Here is a 14083-nt window from a genome sequence, read left to right as displayed (position 1 = left end):
CACCGCCGGCCCCGGGCCCGTCCCGCCGAGCGGCGCCAGGAGCGAGGGAGCTCCCATTGCAGGGACGGGCCCCGAYCGCCCGCCGCCCTCTCCGGGCCCCTGTGCAAGGTCCTGCAGGTTTGCTSTACGCTCCTGTGCTGCTTTGGGCGCGGCCGGGGTTTATTTTCTTCACAGCGGTTGTGTTTTGGATTTGTGCTGAACACGGGATTGATAATGGAGAGATGTTGTTGCTGGGCAGTGCTTACACAGAGCCAAGGSCTTTTCTGCTTTCTATTCTGCCAGGTTTGTGAGGAAGTTGTAGGTGCATGGGAGCTTGGGAGGAGACACAGCCGGGACAGGTGACCCCAATTGACCAAAGGGATATTCCAGTCCATTGACATCACGCTCAGTGTAGAAAGTGGAGGGAAGAACAAGGATGTTAGGAGTGATAGTGTTTGTCTTCCCAAATCACTCTTATATGTGATGGGCCCTGCTCTCCTGGAGAYGGCTGAACACCCGCCTACCCTGGGAAGTAGTGAAGTAATTCCTTATTTTGCTTCACTTACATGGGTAGCTTTTGTTTTCCCTAATAAACTATCTTTATTTCAACCCACARGTCTTCTAGGTTTTCACCCTTCCAGTTCACTCCCTGATCCTGCTAGTGGAGAAGTGAGCTGCTTGGGGCTTGATTGCTGGCTGGGGTTAAAGCACGACAGCTTCTATGAAAATGTACCTCAGTGTTCAGCAAAAGTCAAGAAACACTAATGACTTTTCAAGAATTATTAGGAAATAAACAGAAAACCCCACAGACTTATACCCCTGCATGTGACAACTGGCCAGCATTTCAAATGCTGCTCTGATTCTTCATCTCAAACTCCCATGTATTCCATAGGTGAAGGGGCACTGGCTGCAATTCAGGAATATTCGCAGGCTTCAGAGGACACAGATCTGCTGAAGCCTTCTGAAGGTGACTATTGAACAGACACAATCAWCGCCATCATGCCAACAGTCATCTTTCCCTCTAATTGGGCTGAACTCTATCAAAGATTTCAAGATATTTCTAAGATTTTTTTCTACATGGGAATTCCATTGGGAGAGAGAGACTTACCAGATTGTAACTAGCTTCTTTTCCTTTTCACTGAAGGCTGATCTTCCCAAAGTGGCCAACATTTCCCAGTTCTTCAAGATTTTAATTATAAAATCTATGTTGGTAGTTGCTCACATGGCAAAACATATTAACATTTTCTAGATTCTATTTTTTAATAAATACTGATGTATGCAAGGTTTTAATTCCTTCTTAAGAACTGCTGAAATGTACTTTTTTATGGTTGGTTTAAAAAAATAAGTACAGTATCTGTACTTTTAAAACCAATTAAAATCTATTATGTCTTCCATGTTTAGAGCATATTTTTTCCCATGGGGATATTAAAGAAAATTTCTATCACCCATAACTTTTTAAGCAACATGAGCTGTAGTTTCTAAAGAATTTTTTTTCTCTTCCAAAAGTCCCTGTGTCAGATCTGCTAAGGTGGCAGGGGATSACTGCAGGGCCCTTACTTCAGTCTTTATTCATGTGCTTTACCTCAAAAAGAGATAATAACAATATATGTGTGTCTTAGTTTCCCAATTCCCACTTTTTGCCTTCATCTTTGCAAGTAARTTTATCACTGTCAGCATACAGAGCAGGACAGATTTGCTAACCAGCTTCAAAGGACCAATCTTTCCTTAATGGAAAAAGACCAAACTGTATAGGAACCTGCTGTGTAATGGAACATCAGCTTCATTTGTACATTCAATAACTTAGATTATCAGAGCTCCCCAGTGTTGGCCTCCCCAAGCTCAGAGCCACTCTGAGCTTTCTTTCAGTGGTTCTCATACAATCTTGCATTGTCTGACCTGCCTCCTTGCTTCATTTTTATGGCTCTTCCCTCTCTTCCTCCTCAGTTTTCCCTTCCTTAGGCTTCTGTTCTGGCTCCTGCTCTTTTAAGTGACTGAAAAGAAGTGAACCAGTATTAAYCTAGTAAAGTGAATATCCTCTGTCAGATATCTTAAAGCTGCTGAGAGGATCTTGAGGAAACAGCCTGAGGTAGGAACAATAAGGATAACAAAGGTCACAACTCTTCTGACTCTTGTCTGCAAGGTGAATATTACCACTTCACATGTGCTACAGTGCTAAAATGCATCAAGAAGCTAGATATGGGGTAAATATCTGTATCTCTTTTCCTCTTTATATAAAATCTGCCACATTAATGACACCAGATTAAGTCTTTGCTGGCCACTGGGTTTCAACAGTTTCATTTGCTTACTGCTTAACCACAATTCTGTAAGTTGTGCCTGAAGTGCTTGGGAGCCCCGTGTAAACTCTGACTCAAGATTAACCARGCTAAAGCACATCTAGCATCTTGAGCATGGAGCTTTTAGCATGGCACTGATATATGTGAAGGAATAAGACCAGACCCAACAAAGTAATTTGCTTCTCTTAGAAGACTCAGAACAAAATTGATCCATTGCCTCTAGCTTTAAAACTAGACTACAGCGTATATTGAAACCATTAGGATGTGGTGAGGGAGGGGAATATTTGGGCATGATTAACAGGGCTTTCAGCTGATGAGTCACATGTCAAAACTGACTGAAAATCTAGGGGGACTTTTGGGTCCAATGACATGYGGTTTAGCCTGCAGCGACTGACAACCTCTGAGGAGTTTGCTGMTGAATGCTCAGGTTCTCAGAACCTGGACATGATTGCTACAGGCACTAAAGAAGAGGGACTTTCAAGAGAATGAAAATTTCTGTAGTTTGAAGGCGGGTTTCCAGGGAAAACTAGGTCTCCTAAGAAGAGAAATCAGAGAGAATGGGAAAAAACAAGAGTCCCTGGGGATGGAAGAAGAGTTCTGACAGCACAGATATGCTGTCTTTGCAAAACTTACTCTGGCTTCGGGGGGACTGTGTAGAGCTGATGCTTCTCAGCTTAGGCTTAGAATGAATGAAAATGCCATTCAGCTCTGAGATTCCTGCAAGATTCTCACAGCAAGTTTTTCAAAGAGGAAAATAAGACTTGTAGTTTGATTCAAATGAACTTCTAAGCATACAAGGTGTTTTTTTCGTCTACCTTTTACTTACCTAAGTAATGGAATGGCCAAAACCATATATTGCTTCACATCCTAATAAAGCTATGTTTATTTGGTGTTGAGACAAATTAAAAACAGAAAGATATAGCGGGACAGTAAATGGAGTCCCTCACATACCTGTAATCCACAATTGCTGTCTGATTCCTGTCTAGATTGTGCACTAGTTTCCCAATTTGAACTCAGTTCAGTGGGATGCTTTGTTGGTGAGAGGAGAAGTGCTAGGAAGCCTGGGTAATTTTAAGCAGAAAAATCCTCCATGTCAAAGTAGGGCCTGGTTATCTTTTCACCGTAGGTGAAACGGGTGGCCTGATGCACAGAGGAAGAGAGACAGGAAAAATMCAGAATGGTGGTGGAGAGGCAATTTCAGTGGTTTTGGCAGGAAGACAACTGTCTACTCCATTCTATAGGTGAGGGTTTAGATGTCTAATTTCACTTTSCCATAGCAGTAAGACATAATATCGAGGTCCTGTATATCCTATACAAACAGTGGATATCTGTGATATTCTAAAGTTGGTTCATTATCAGTGATAACCTGCAGTATTTATTGTCATGGCATTTCTGTTGGTCTCATTCTAGGCTCAGCTTTTGCTATGAATAAATTTAGCCTTTCAGCTTGAACAATTGCAGAATTACCGAATAGTCTGAGTTGGAAGGGACCCAGAAGCATCATCATGTCGCCAGCAAGGCTGGCTGGTGGTTGTGGTGCAGCAGAGAGATTTGCCTAGAGCAGTGCTCTACCAGAAGAGCATTCTGGCCATGCTTTCAGAGGCATATCTGCATCATGGCTTTCCAGAAAGCTGCCACAGGAATCTTTATGTTCCCATCCTTATCAATATTCCTAAGGAAGTTCTCAGAGTTGTAGATTGKGCTGTTTCAAAGAGTTCTCTTGGAAGCAGAGATAAAACAGGCATGACCATGAAACAGACACTGATACCTGCTTCCAGCTCCCCTCTTATTCTTCCGTCACCCTGCTTTTATTCAGCCCATCACTGAGAGATATGACTCCTTATGCAGTCAGCCTTTTGTCAGAACAAAGACCATTTGTTCAGGTTAATTCCATTCTTCTCAGTTATACCTCCTTCTCCCCCACCTTGACATAAGACTCAGTAGTAAACCTGGCTTTTTTTTTTTCTTATAATTGCATATGGTTATTTGGTCCTCATCCCAGCAGCCACTGCTTGGCTAGGCTGACTAATCCAGACAGTTCTGTCCCCCAGATCTCTGATCACTTTAGTTACTCTTCTCTGAATTCTGCCTCTGTTGGAATGAGGACACGCTGAAGATCATAATGGCTATTAAAAACTGCAAAGCCTGGTAGTGCAAGTGTCGCTAGCTGTGAAGCTCAGCAGCATTGTTTGATGTGAGCTAACAGCCCAAGCTTTTGCCTAAGTTCATCTGAACCCTTATCTACAGCTAAGTCTCACCCAATTAGCTGAAAATCTGCACAGCAGTTAAGAAACACAATGAAGCTGGTAGTGCAAGAGCGTTATTTAGCTCAGCAATTCTCAAGTCCTTGCTTTGCTTCCAGCAAGGAGGACAGCACCATCTGCTGCTACCCATGGAAACTGCAGACCTTGAAARGCTGAGTAATGTCTATTTCAGACAGTAAGTACCGTACCCTTGTAATATCATATCCTACTTTTATGAAGCACGTTAATTTTGATGCTAAAGCAAAACTGTCAGGGAAGGATTTTATGAAAGTCTGCTGTTGTGGTGGGCTTGTGATGAGGATGGACAGTCATTGGGATCAGACCTGAAATCAATGAGTTTGTTTCACACAGTGAGCAAGTATCTATTCCCGTTCCTTKTTTTCCCCTCGGTGCTCTAGGATCCCGAGGTAACAGCTTCTGCAGAAGATCAAAGTCTTTGCTTAGTCAGTCTGTGTATTGAGATATGTGAACATTGTGACTGTCTTTGTGAATTTACTTTTCTGAAGGAACTTGGCTGAATTTCTCACTTGAAATAAAACTTATCCCTCTGAACCTACATCCCTCCTAGTGTCTGGAGCATTTGCACTGTGTACAGAGAGCTAAGGACACAAATTCAGTAGCTCACATGCATCATTTCCATGGAATTTGGATGCTGTTGGGGATCTTGGTGATACAGCCTTTGACCTCACCGTAGATGACATCTAGTTCAGGATGCCTTTGACATGCCTAGTCTTCAACTTGATGCAAGTTTCATTCACCAACTCATTGTGGTACACAGAGCAAGGAAAGYGCAGTCAGTGTGGACCCCCACTAATTTCTCAAAGATTTAAGACAATGTAAGGTCTTTGGCACTGCATATTTACAATGACTCAGAATTGAAATGCGAGACTCCCTGCATCACAGGTGGGATGAAATCTGTCAGACAGATTAGATATTTACTTACAAGCATGTGGTTTGGATACTGAAATGTTATTGTAAATTTATGCCATTGACCATTTATCTTGTGAAATGCCAGGTAATTTAGACTTTTTCAAGGGTGARGTGAAGAGAACAACTGTTAACCCTAAAAAGCAGAGATTCATAGTGAGATTTAGGTTGCATTGAAGGTTAACTCTTTGCCTTTAAGATTCTGAAGTGTTTCCTTTTAAATAAGTGCATTTCAGTAATTTATTTTAATTTCTCAGAATTTATTATTCTTTCCAATTATATTATTTTTTAGGCTATTAGTAATAAAACTAGCAGGACCACATCTACTATAATGCAGTCCTTTATAACCGTACAGCCTGTTTTAGTTTTCCTTTGCAGAATGAGGCCTGATTCCTTGCAGATTTGGAAAGTAATTCTCTTTGATCTTAATTTGTGCAGGAAAAAATCTTTACCCTAGAGAAATGCCTGATCTTTAGATGATCTCTGCTGAAAGTACTTGATACTCTCAGGAAAGACTATGGATGAAAATTATTTATTCTGCTTATTTTTAGTTTCTTTCTTTAATGTAGGAAAAAGGAAACGCATGCAGATATGATTTAGATACAACCCACTACATGAGTGTCCAAAACTGCTCATGAACTTTATTTTTAGCTTGTTTCAAATGTGAATATAATATTTAAGTTCCAAGTCCCAAACCTGGTTTTTGTGAAAATACTCTTTTCTTTAATCACAGTGCTCCCAAAGGTAGATGGAAGGCCCTGAGGCCCTGACACCTTTTGTAACTGCTCCCATGAAAAACCAGTGCATGGAAGGGAAGGCCAGGACTGGACTAATATATACCCAGGTCTCTCCCCCACGTTGATGTGCAGTACAACCCCTGCCCTCACTCAGGAGCTTAGGAGCATTTCTCAGTCTCACGTTTTAGAAGCAATGGAGGCAGCACATGAAGTTACAACAATATGTGTCATGATCCCACCTCACTACAGAGTATCCTGAGGTTTGGTCTCTTTGGTTTCTTTTTCCTTCCTACCAGCCTTTTAATGTTTGATTTGGAGTTTTAAAATAGAACTGCTTTGTTTTCAATGCCTTGAAGCATCCRTCTTCTGATCCTCAGACATACTGAGTATCAAAGTACTTCACAGTATCTAGCATCTTAGGCTACTCTGGAGAAAAGACAGCTCAGGGGATTAAGAGAATTCATCCTCTAGTGGTAATACACTCCTTGTTCTAGTTCTAGTTCTGCTATGACAAAATGGAAGGGAGTGAAATGTGGTCAAATCACAAGCACCTCTCCAGAGCTAAACCAAAACCAAATTCTGCATGGCTTCTGGAAGTATTGTCAAATACAGGCCTTTTTTTTATTAATGACTTTGCATAAATGAAACAAACAGCAAGTGGCAAAACAGTTTTGCAAAGGTGATCCACCAACTTCCTAAAAATGCATAGTGTATTGTCCTGGAGTCTTGAATTTGGAGGGAGTCGGTTCTTTCTGATGGTGGTGACTAGTGCAGTGGCAGTGGTCAGGGGATTGCTGGCCATCTGTAAAAGAAGAGTCATAGATCCAGACATGGTGAGAATGAGGATGTCACGTCTAACAGAAGGCATGTTGTTGTAACCTCAAGGATGACCCTTTCTTCCCATTCTTCAGCAGGCATGTGGAAAAACTGTGGTCCCTTTCAATGGGTTTGTCTGTTATCTCACCATATCTTGTCTGTCCCACAAAAGTCTGCAAGCTTCTAAGTGGAGTTAACTTCTCAGTTTACGAAGATGGGTGTGCAGAGAAAGACCTACATTAGCAGCTTTAAAGATGCCCCTTAACCACATACTGCCATTTGCAGGCTCTCTCTCTAGTCAGATMTAGCTGAGAATGCAGCTGACAAGCAAGCTGGCTTTCTAGAGTCTGATCTTGGATTGAGAAGATGCGTTAGTTCTCAGCCCTTACCTCTGGAGGCATTTTAGCTGGTGATTCAGTTTGACCCTTCCAGGGATTATTAATCCCTATTTTACTAGATGACGATTTTGGCTTTTTCCAGGACTTGATAATACTCCTCTATTTTAGGTAGTGCCGTGGCATTGCCATGTTGTGGCAATGGCAGTTTATCCTGTGCTTGAACAAATTCTTAGCAAAACATTTACATTTTGAAGGAGGAAGGTAGAGAGAGGGAGGATTTCTTGTATTAATAGAAACTGCCTGTTTTTCTCACTGTGAAAAATGGCCGGATTCTCCTTGCCACATCTAAAATACCAARACTCACTCTGCTTATGTTTGATTAGCAGAGGAGAGGAATTCAACTTCATGTGATAGCTGTGCCCGGCTGTACRTGTGCCAATGCCAATTCACATGCATCACACACCTCAAGGTGTAAGTTCTACTTAGAGCAGGATATGTGTGAATTCGTTTGTGTCTACTGTGACACTGGAAGGGATAAGACTTGCTGCCAACAGTTGCTTCACATTCTCAAAGAGAATTTCTCATCCAAATTTTCCATGTGTGGAAGGTTGGGAAGAGGCAGATGGTGAATTTAGCTGACTTAAAAATATTCGTTTAAGAAACACAACAGAAAGAAAAAGATTCTGCAGTAAGCTCTGCTTTCCTRTTTCAAGTGAGCTGGAAGGAGAGAAGAGCTGTAAAACCTTGAATTTTGGAGAGGCATTTTTCTGGACTTGGAAGGTCAGAAGTTTTAGTACTATTCTTGTTGAATGCAGGCTTTTYCAAGGCAGGGGCATGTTGCCTTGCTCTCACTTCAGTTTTAATTATTCCATATTTTAAAGATATGGACTTCTATTAGAAAAAGATAACATATCAGTGGAAACACTGAACAATGAAAAGGAAGGCATTAATTAAACAGAATGCTCAAGGAACTGAGATGCTCAAGGAACACTGGATGTTTAGAATATATGTGTGTGGCCRTTATGGTAGCAGGTGTGTTGAACACACTGAGGGAAAAAGAGCATTCAGATATTCATGCCAGTCTTTCACAACGTAATAACAGCACCTGAGATTACTGAAATTCTAATTGTTTTGTTTGCTTTTCCTCTGAAGGACTACTAGCACACTCAGATTCTCATTTTGTCTGAACAGACAGATTAGGCAGCTTAATTTTATTCCTTCCTGGTCTGGCTCTCTTGCTGCTTACTGTGCAATGACTAAAACCATTACAGTTTGAAAGACCATTACTTAAGAAAAACTGAAGTAGCTCCTAAACTTTGCAATCAAAAGTTTAAAACAAACAATGGTTCTGATCCTGTGAGATTTTAGTAGAGTGCAATTTTCTGTTTTATATGCCCTGAGGGACTTTTTTCAATTCCCTCCCCTCTGACAGACTGCTCTGTTACTGTGGTTCCTCATGCTGCCTGTGTKCCATACATGATGCATAGTTGCTAGAGTCACCTGTGGTGGTGAGGGTGAGCCTGTGAGCCAGTCAGGAAGCTGTGGATCTTGGTGCCCTGTTTTTTGTACTACCCACTAGGTTATGAGGCATTTTTGCTAGAGAAGGAAATAAATGCTCACTGTGCTGACACTATCCAGCTCCCTGGTGCCTGTACTCCTGTGTCCTGATTTTTGGCCASGACAGAGTTTATTTTTTCACAGTAGCCTGAGGGGGCAGAGCCTGTACCTATGGCAGGCATGTCTGGGTTGTAATTCTTACCACCTCATGTGACCATCAGGGCTGGAAGTAGAGGACTGTCACTTCTGAGAAGAAGGTGGGCATGACTTGCAGTCCAGGAAAAGCAGAAAGCCCATCATTCCCTATCTTGGGGTCATGCCATGTCGAGTCACGGTGAGCATTTTTTGCATGTAAATAATACTCTTTTGGTATAATTTTATTATTAATATTKTTACTGTTACTGTTAATTTTCTTATCTCATTGCTGTTTCCAGAAAATTGTTATCTCAACCCATAATCTCTGCCTTTTATGTCTCTCGTCTGAGAGGCAGTGGTTTTGTCATGGTCATAGAGAAAAGTGGTGGAGTTTCTAGTACTATTTAATTTCATACCAYCCACATCATGGCAGGGGTGTGGATTCACCAACAGGAAGTTGGAGCTGGAAATGGAAGGAAGGGTCACCATCTTGGACTTGGGTTCAGGGGTGGGCAGTTTTTGGGGTCAGCCTGGTGGAGTTAGCCCTTCTCTGCCACTGGCAGTCCCTTTCCTGTTCCTCTGGGCTACGGCTTTTCTGGTTTGATGCTGTAGCACAGAGCCAGTGAACCCAACATGCTGCTTTGAGAAAAGGAAAAAAAAAACCGAAAACGGGGAGAGAGCAGTGGCCATGTGGAAGGGAGCCCAGCTGAGCCATATGGACCCCAAGCTGCAGCCACGATGGCTGCAGCGGGAGCCACAGCCAGAGCCCAAGCTGCAGCCATAACTGCTGAGCATTCCAGTCCTGCTCCCACAAGGTCAGGCCCAGGAAAAGATTCCCCCAACCTGTTTCAGAACCCTGTCAGGTCCCACCAGGTTTTGTCTTGTCCCTGTTTTTCCATTGTTTTTCGAGCTGCCATGCTGGGCACTGTCTTTATTTGGTGGATAAAATACTCTCATTTACTCTTTTATTAACATTGTTGTGATTATGACTATTTTTCAACAAATTGTGATTGTATCTTATAATCTCTTCTAGTGTTTTCTCCATTATTGGAAGGGAGCAGGCAAAAGTGTTACATTTTCACAATGTGTTTTAAACCAGAATATCTTTAGTTGTGTTCCTAAACCATGGCATCCTGGCTTTGCAGGAGTAATAAGTTACCAGGCATCTGTCCCAGGAGCTGTTCTCCTTTCTCGGAGAACTCCTTATGTCTGAGGTTCAACTCCTTCACTTGGTAATTGTCCTGCAGAGTGACAAGTGTGCAGAGGGAATGTGATCTTCCAGCCAGCTGCAGTCAGATGGCATACCAAGAGCCCCATGTGAGGATGAAAAAGAGGGATATCAGACACATTGAAATCTTCAGTGCATGGGACATCAGCAGCACAGAGATTGTGGGGCTGCGTGTCCCCAAATGGACATATAACATCACAGTGATTATCTTCCCAAAACAGCAAAGGCAATAGGACTTGGTGTTGTGCAAACTTGTTTTATACAGCTCCTGTCTAGCCTGCAAAACATCCTGCAATTCAGTTCCTGTCCCTTTTTCACTCCCACCATTATCCCTTGACCAGGAGCTCTTTCTGATATTAGATCAAGGCGTTACTTCAGGGCAGCTTCTGAAAGTACCAAGTGATTAAGAGGCTTTGAGACAGGAACTATCCAGAGAAGTCAAGCCTCTTATTTTACTGGAGAATTGCAAAAATTTATGGAGTTGGGTTCTCTTAACATGGTTCTCAAGCTTTGTTTCTCAGCCAGACACACACAGCTATCCTGGGAAAACATTGATACAGTTCATCCAGCACAGTGTCCTCTCAGCCTCTCTTATTTCTGAACTAAGCACTTAGYGAAATTATGCTAGGAAATCATGTGGGCAATTGCCAAGTGAAATCATGCCAAGTGAGGGCTGCAAATGACCTTGGATTTCAGGTAACTCACCATTAATGCCTCAGCAAAGTATGGTGCTGTCTCCTCTACAAAGTTGTTTCCCAGGGAAGAAAAGTATATTAACAATGTACTGATCTCTCCTTTGGTGCAGTGCTGGGGTCTGCAGAAAACTGTGCTTTTAGGTAGAACCTCCAGTCCATCAAAGTCCACATCTGGCTGTGAGAAGTTGTGGTGGGTTGACCTTGGCTGTACACCAGGTGCTCACCAAGCCTCTTTGTCACTCCCCTCCTCAGCAGGACAGGGGGGAGAAAATAACATAGAAAAAGCCCTTTTGAGTCAAGATAAAGTTTAATAAGGTAAAAGAAAAGGTCACACACTAAAGCAAAGGAAAAGATTTATTCTCTATTTGCCATCAGCAGATGATGTCCAGTCACWTCCCAGAAAGTCACGCTTCAGTACACGTAGTGGTATAWAGTGGTGGATACATATAGTGGCCCAGAAGACAAACACTGTGATAACAAATGTGCTGCCACTTCCCATCCCCCTATCCCTCTACCCCACACCCTTCTCCTAGCTTTTATTGCTGTCCTATGGTACGGAATATCCCTTTCATCAAGTTGGATCAGCTGTCCTGATCCAGGATTCCAGCTGTCCATATCCAGGATATGTTCCCTCCCAGGAATCTTGCCCACCACTGGCCGAATGATGAGGGGGGATGTTGGAGACAGTGCTTGATGCTTTGGAGGCCAAAACTTTGCTGTGTTTATCAACACCTTTTTATCTACCAATACAAATCACAGCACTATGAGGGCTGCTATGGGGAAAATTAACTCCATCTCAGCCAGACYCCATAGGGGAGTTAGTCACTATTCTACTTTGATCCATGGGATTGGATTTACCCAAGATGTGGGAGATGCTCCAGCAATTAACTAAATTTCTCTTGAGGAACTGGTTTTCAGAGATGCTGGAAATTCAGCAGGCCATATCACATTACTTGAAGTCTAGATTTCCACTGTTACTCTGGGTTGCCATCAGAGACATAGCTGAGAGATTGATTTTGCCCACATCTAATTTTCCAGTCTCTCAGGGTGAGAGACTAGAATGATACACGTTATTTCACTTCTACTACCATCAGATTTTCTGTGCATTACAGTTCCCCAGGACCTGAAGAACATCGAGGTAGGACACATCATAATCCAAAAGCAAACTGGCAATGCTTCAGCTCCTGATATGTCTAGATGCTTGTTAGAGATGTTTTGGAAGAGGAGAAGGGAGTATTAGGAAGGATGAGTCCAAAGAATGGATTGGTTTATTGTCTTTGTGCTGCCGAAGATACCAAGAGAATAATGCAAGATGAGCAATATTAGAAATGTTCGCCAGATAGTAATTAATGTGTAGGTTATAGGTGTATTTAACCCTATATCCTTCCTAACACAAATAAAGCCCTACAGTCATCAGTTCACATACATCTTTGTTTCAGTGAACCAAGAGGCATTTGGCCAAGAATCTTTTCTTTCAGTGTGACACAGATCCCAAAGCCTATTAAATGCAATTTTTATACCCTAGTTTCAAATTGAAGGAACATTTCCACCAGTTCATAACTGAAACTTTTACATTATTCCTTTAATCTATTTAGAAAAGTTTCTTCATGTAYTGGAGGTTGAAATTTCCTGACCAAAACGTTTTTTTCTGTTGGCTAAGCATAAACTGGAATGACTTATTTATGATAATTGCTGTTATATCTGTTAATGAAGATAACAGTTTCAGACTCATCCAACTGCCAGTATATGCACGCTTTTGCTTTTCAGAAGTTTGTACATTTTAAAAGTAGTGCAGCATAAAACATTATGACTTTCAAAATGTGAATGTTTTGCCTGAGAACAACAGTTACTTGGTTAAAATTGTTTCTTTTTTTTCCTATAGATTGAACTTGATGAGCAGTAATTTTGACTACAAACTATGTCAGATCAGGTTCYTGAAGGGATAAATTCTCTCACTACATCTCTGCTCTGCATATGGCTCCTTCTACCAAAATACAGTTGTCTTCCTCTAATTGTGTAATGGTTGTGTTGGTTCTGTTGGACTGGGAAGACAGAATGGTAAACAGAGACCCACAAAAAAATTACTGTGAAATGAACAAGGAAGATAGTTTCCTTAGACACTGGACAATTCCTCCAAACTTCAGGAAGTATTGCGGATCTTGAGCAGGACAGTGATCATGGAATGCGACAGAGCCATGGCAGTGGGAATTGGCATACAAAAGAGATGTATGGGTGGGTTTTGAGTGGAGAGGACTTTCTGTTCTTTTGTGCCAGCCTGGAGACCAAGGTTCAGGTCCCAGCTTCAGTTCAGGCATCTTGGGACTCTGGTGGTGAGTGTAGCACCCTCCCATGCAGAACCCAGAGTGGGATACCAGTCCCTCCAGCCCTATCCATGGTCCTGTGGGGGTTAGAAGCACTGATGGCTTGTGTCCCATGGAAGAGCATCAGCTGCTTTTGAGGCAACTCCATGAAAGGACATCAGTTGCCACACAAAATTTTCATGTGCAGAGAATGAGAAACATTAGTACACTGTGTACTCATTGATGACTTCCAGGTCTGAGAAAGGCCTAAAATTCCTCTTGTTCTTGAGAACAGTGGCCCCACTGTTACTGGCTACTCACCACCAGAGCACTAAGAAAGTCTTTGATGCCTTTAGGTCCTAGACCATGGCGGKTCAGATTTATGTAAGGCTTGGCCAGATTTTGAATGAAGTGTGAGACAGGTGCCATTTCCATCAGCCTGCATGCTTCCAGGTATAGCTCTGTGCCCATAATGTCTGCAAAGGCCTTCTCAGGATGTACAGRGAATAAGTATATTAATGAATTGTGCATAAAGTATCCCTCCTTCTTTATTAAATAAATTAAGCTAYTTAATCAAATTTAGTAACACAATGGAAGAACAGTACAGTTTTACCCCTTATGCATTATCATCCCCTGGTTCTCTCCATCCCTTTATCGCAGACTTCCAGGARTTAATGTATCTTCCTTGCTTATCCATTTGACATTGAGTGACTTGTTGCAGTTTCTCACCAGTCTGCAACGTGACTGATCCTTTTTTGGTGTAATTGAGAACTTTGGACATCAGGCAAAAACATTTTCTTTTATTTTCTCTCT

At 42.0% G+C, this 14083-nt stretch overlaps 1 protein-coding gene across 1 annotated transcript in view; it reads right to left on the bottom strand.

Moving 5' to 3' along the window:
• Positions 1-1894: 1894 nt before the first annotated feature.
• The window catches only part of LRRC74A (leucine rich repeat containing 74A), a 15136-nt gene continuing 2947 nt past the window's right edge, over positions 1895-14083 (bottom strand). Inside the window, 14 exon segments of the mRNA XM_057385859.1 lie at positions 1895-1970; positions 3225-3310; positions 3882-3959; positions 3961-3990; positions 5163-5194; positions 5197-5271; positions 5274-5304; positions 6905-7080; positions 10207-10288; positions 10981-11145; positions 12094-12146; positions 12149-12190; positions 12904-13012; positions 13592-13767. Of these exon segments, the coding sequence (XP_057241842.1) occupies positions 1895-1970; positions 3225-3310; positions 3882-3959; positions 3961-3990; positions 5163-5194; positions 5197-5271; positions 5274-5304; positions 6905-7080; positions 10207-10288; positions 10981-11145; positions 12094-12146; positions 12149-12190; positions 12904-13012; positions 13592-13767 (1211 nt within the window).

Source organism: Malurus melanocephalus, unplaced genomic scaffold, assembly GCF_030028575.1.
Source record: "Malurus melanocephalus ecotype Western Australia unplaced genomic scaffold, MMel_1.1 scaffold_0, whole genome shotgun sequence".
Classification (NCBI taxonomy): Eukaryota; Metazoa; Chordata; class Aves; order Passeriformes; family Maluridae; genus Malurus; species Malurus melanocephalus.
This window is presented reverse-complemented; position numbering and strand designations above follow the sequence as displayed.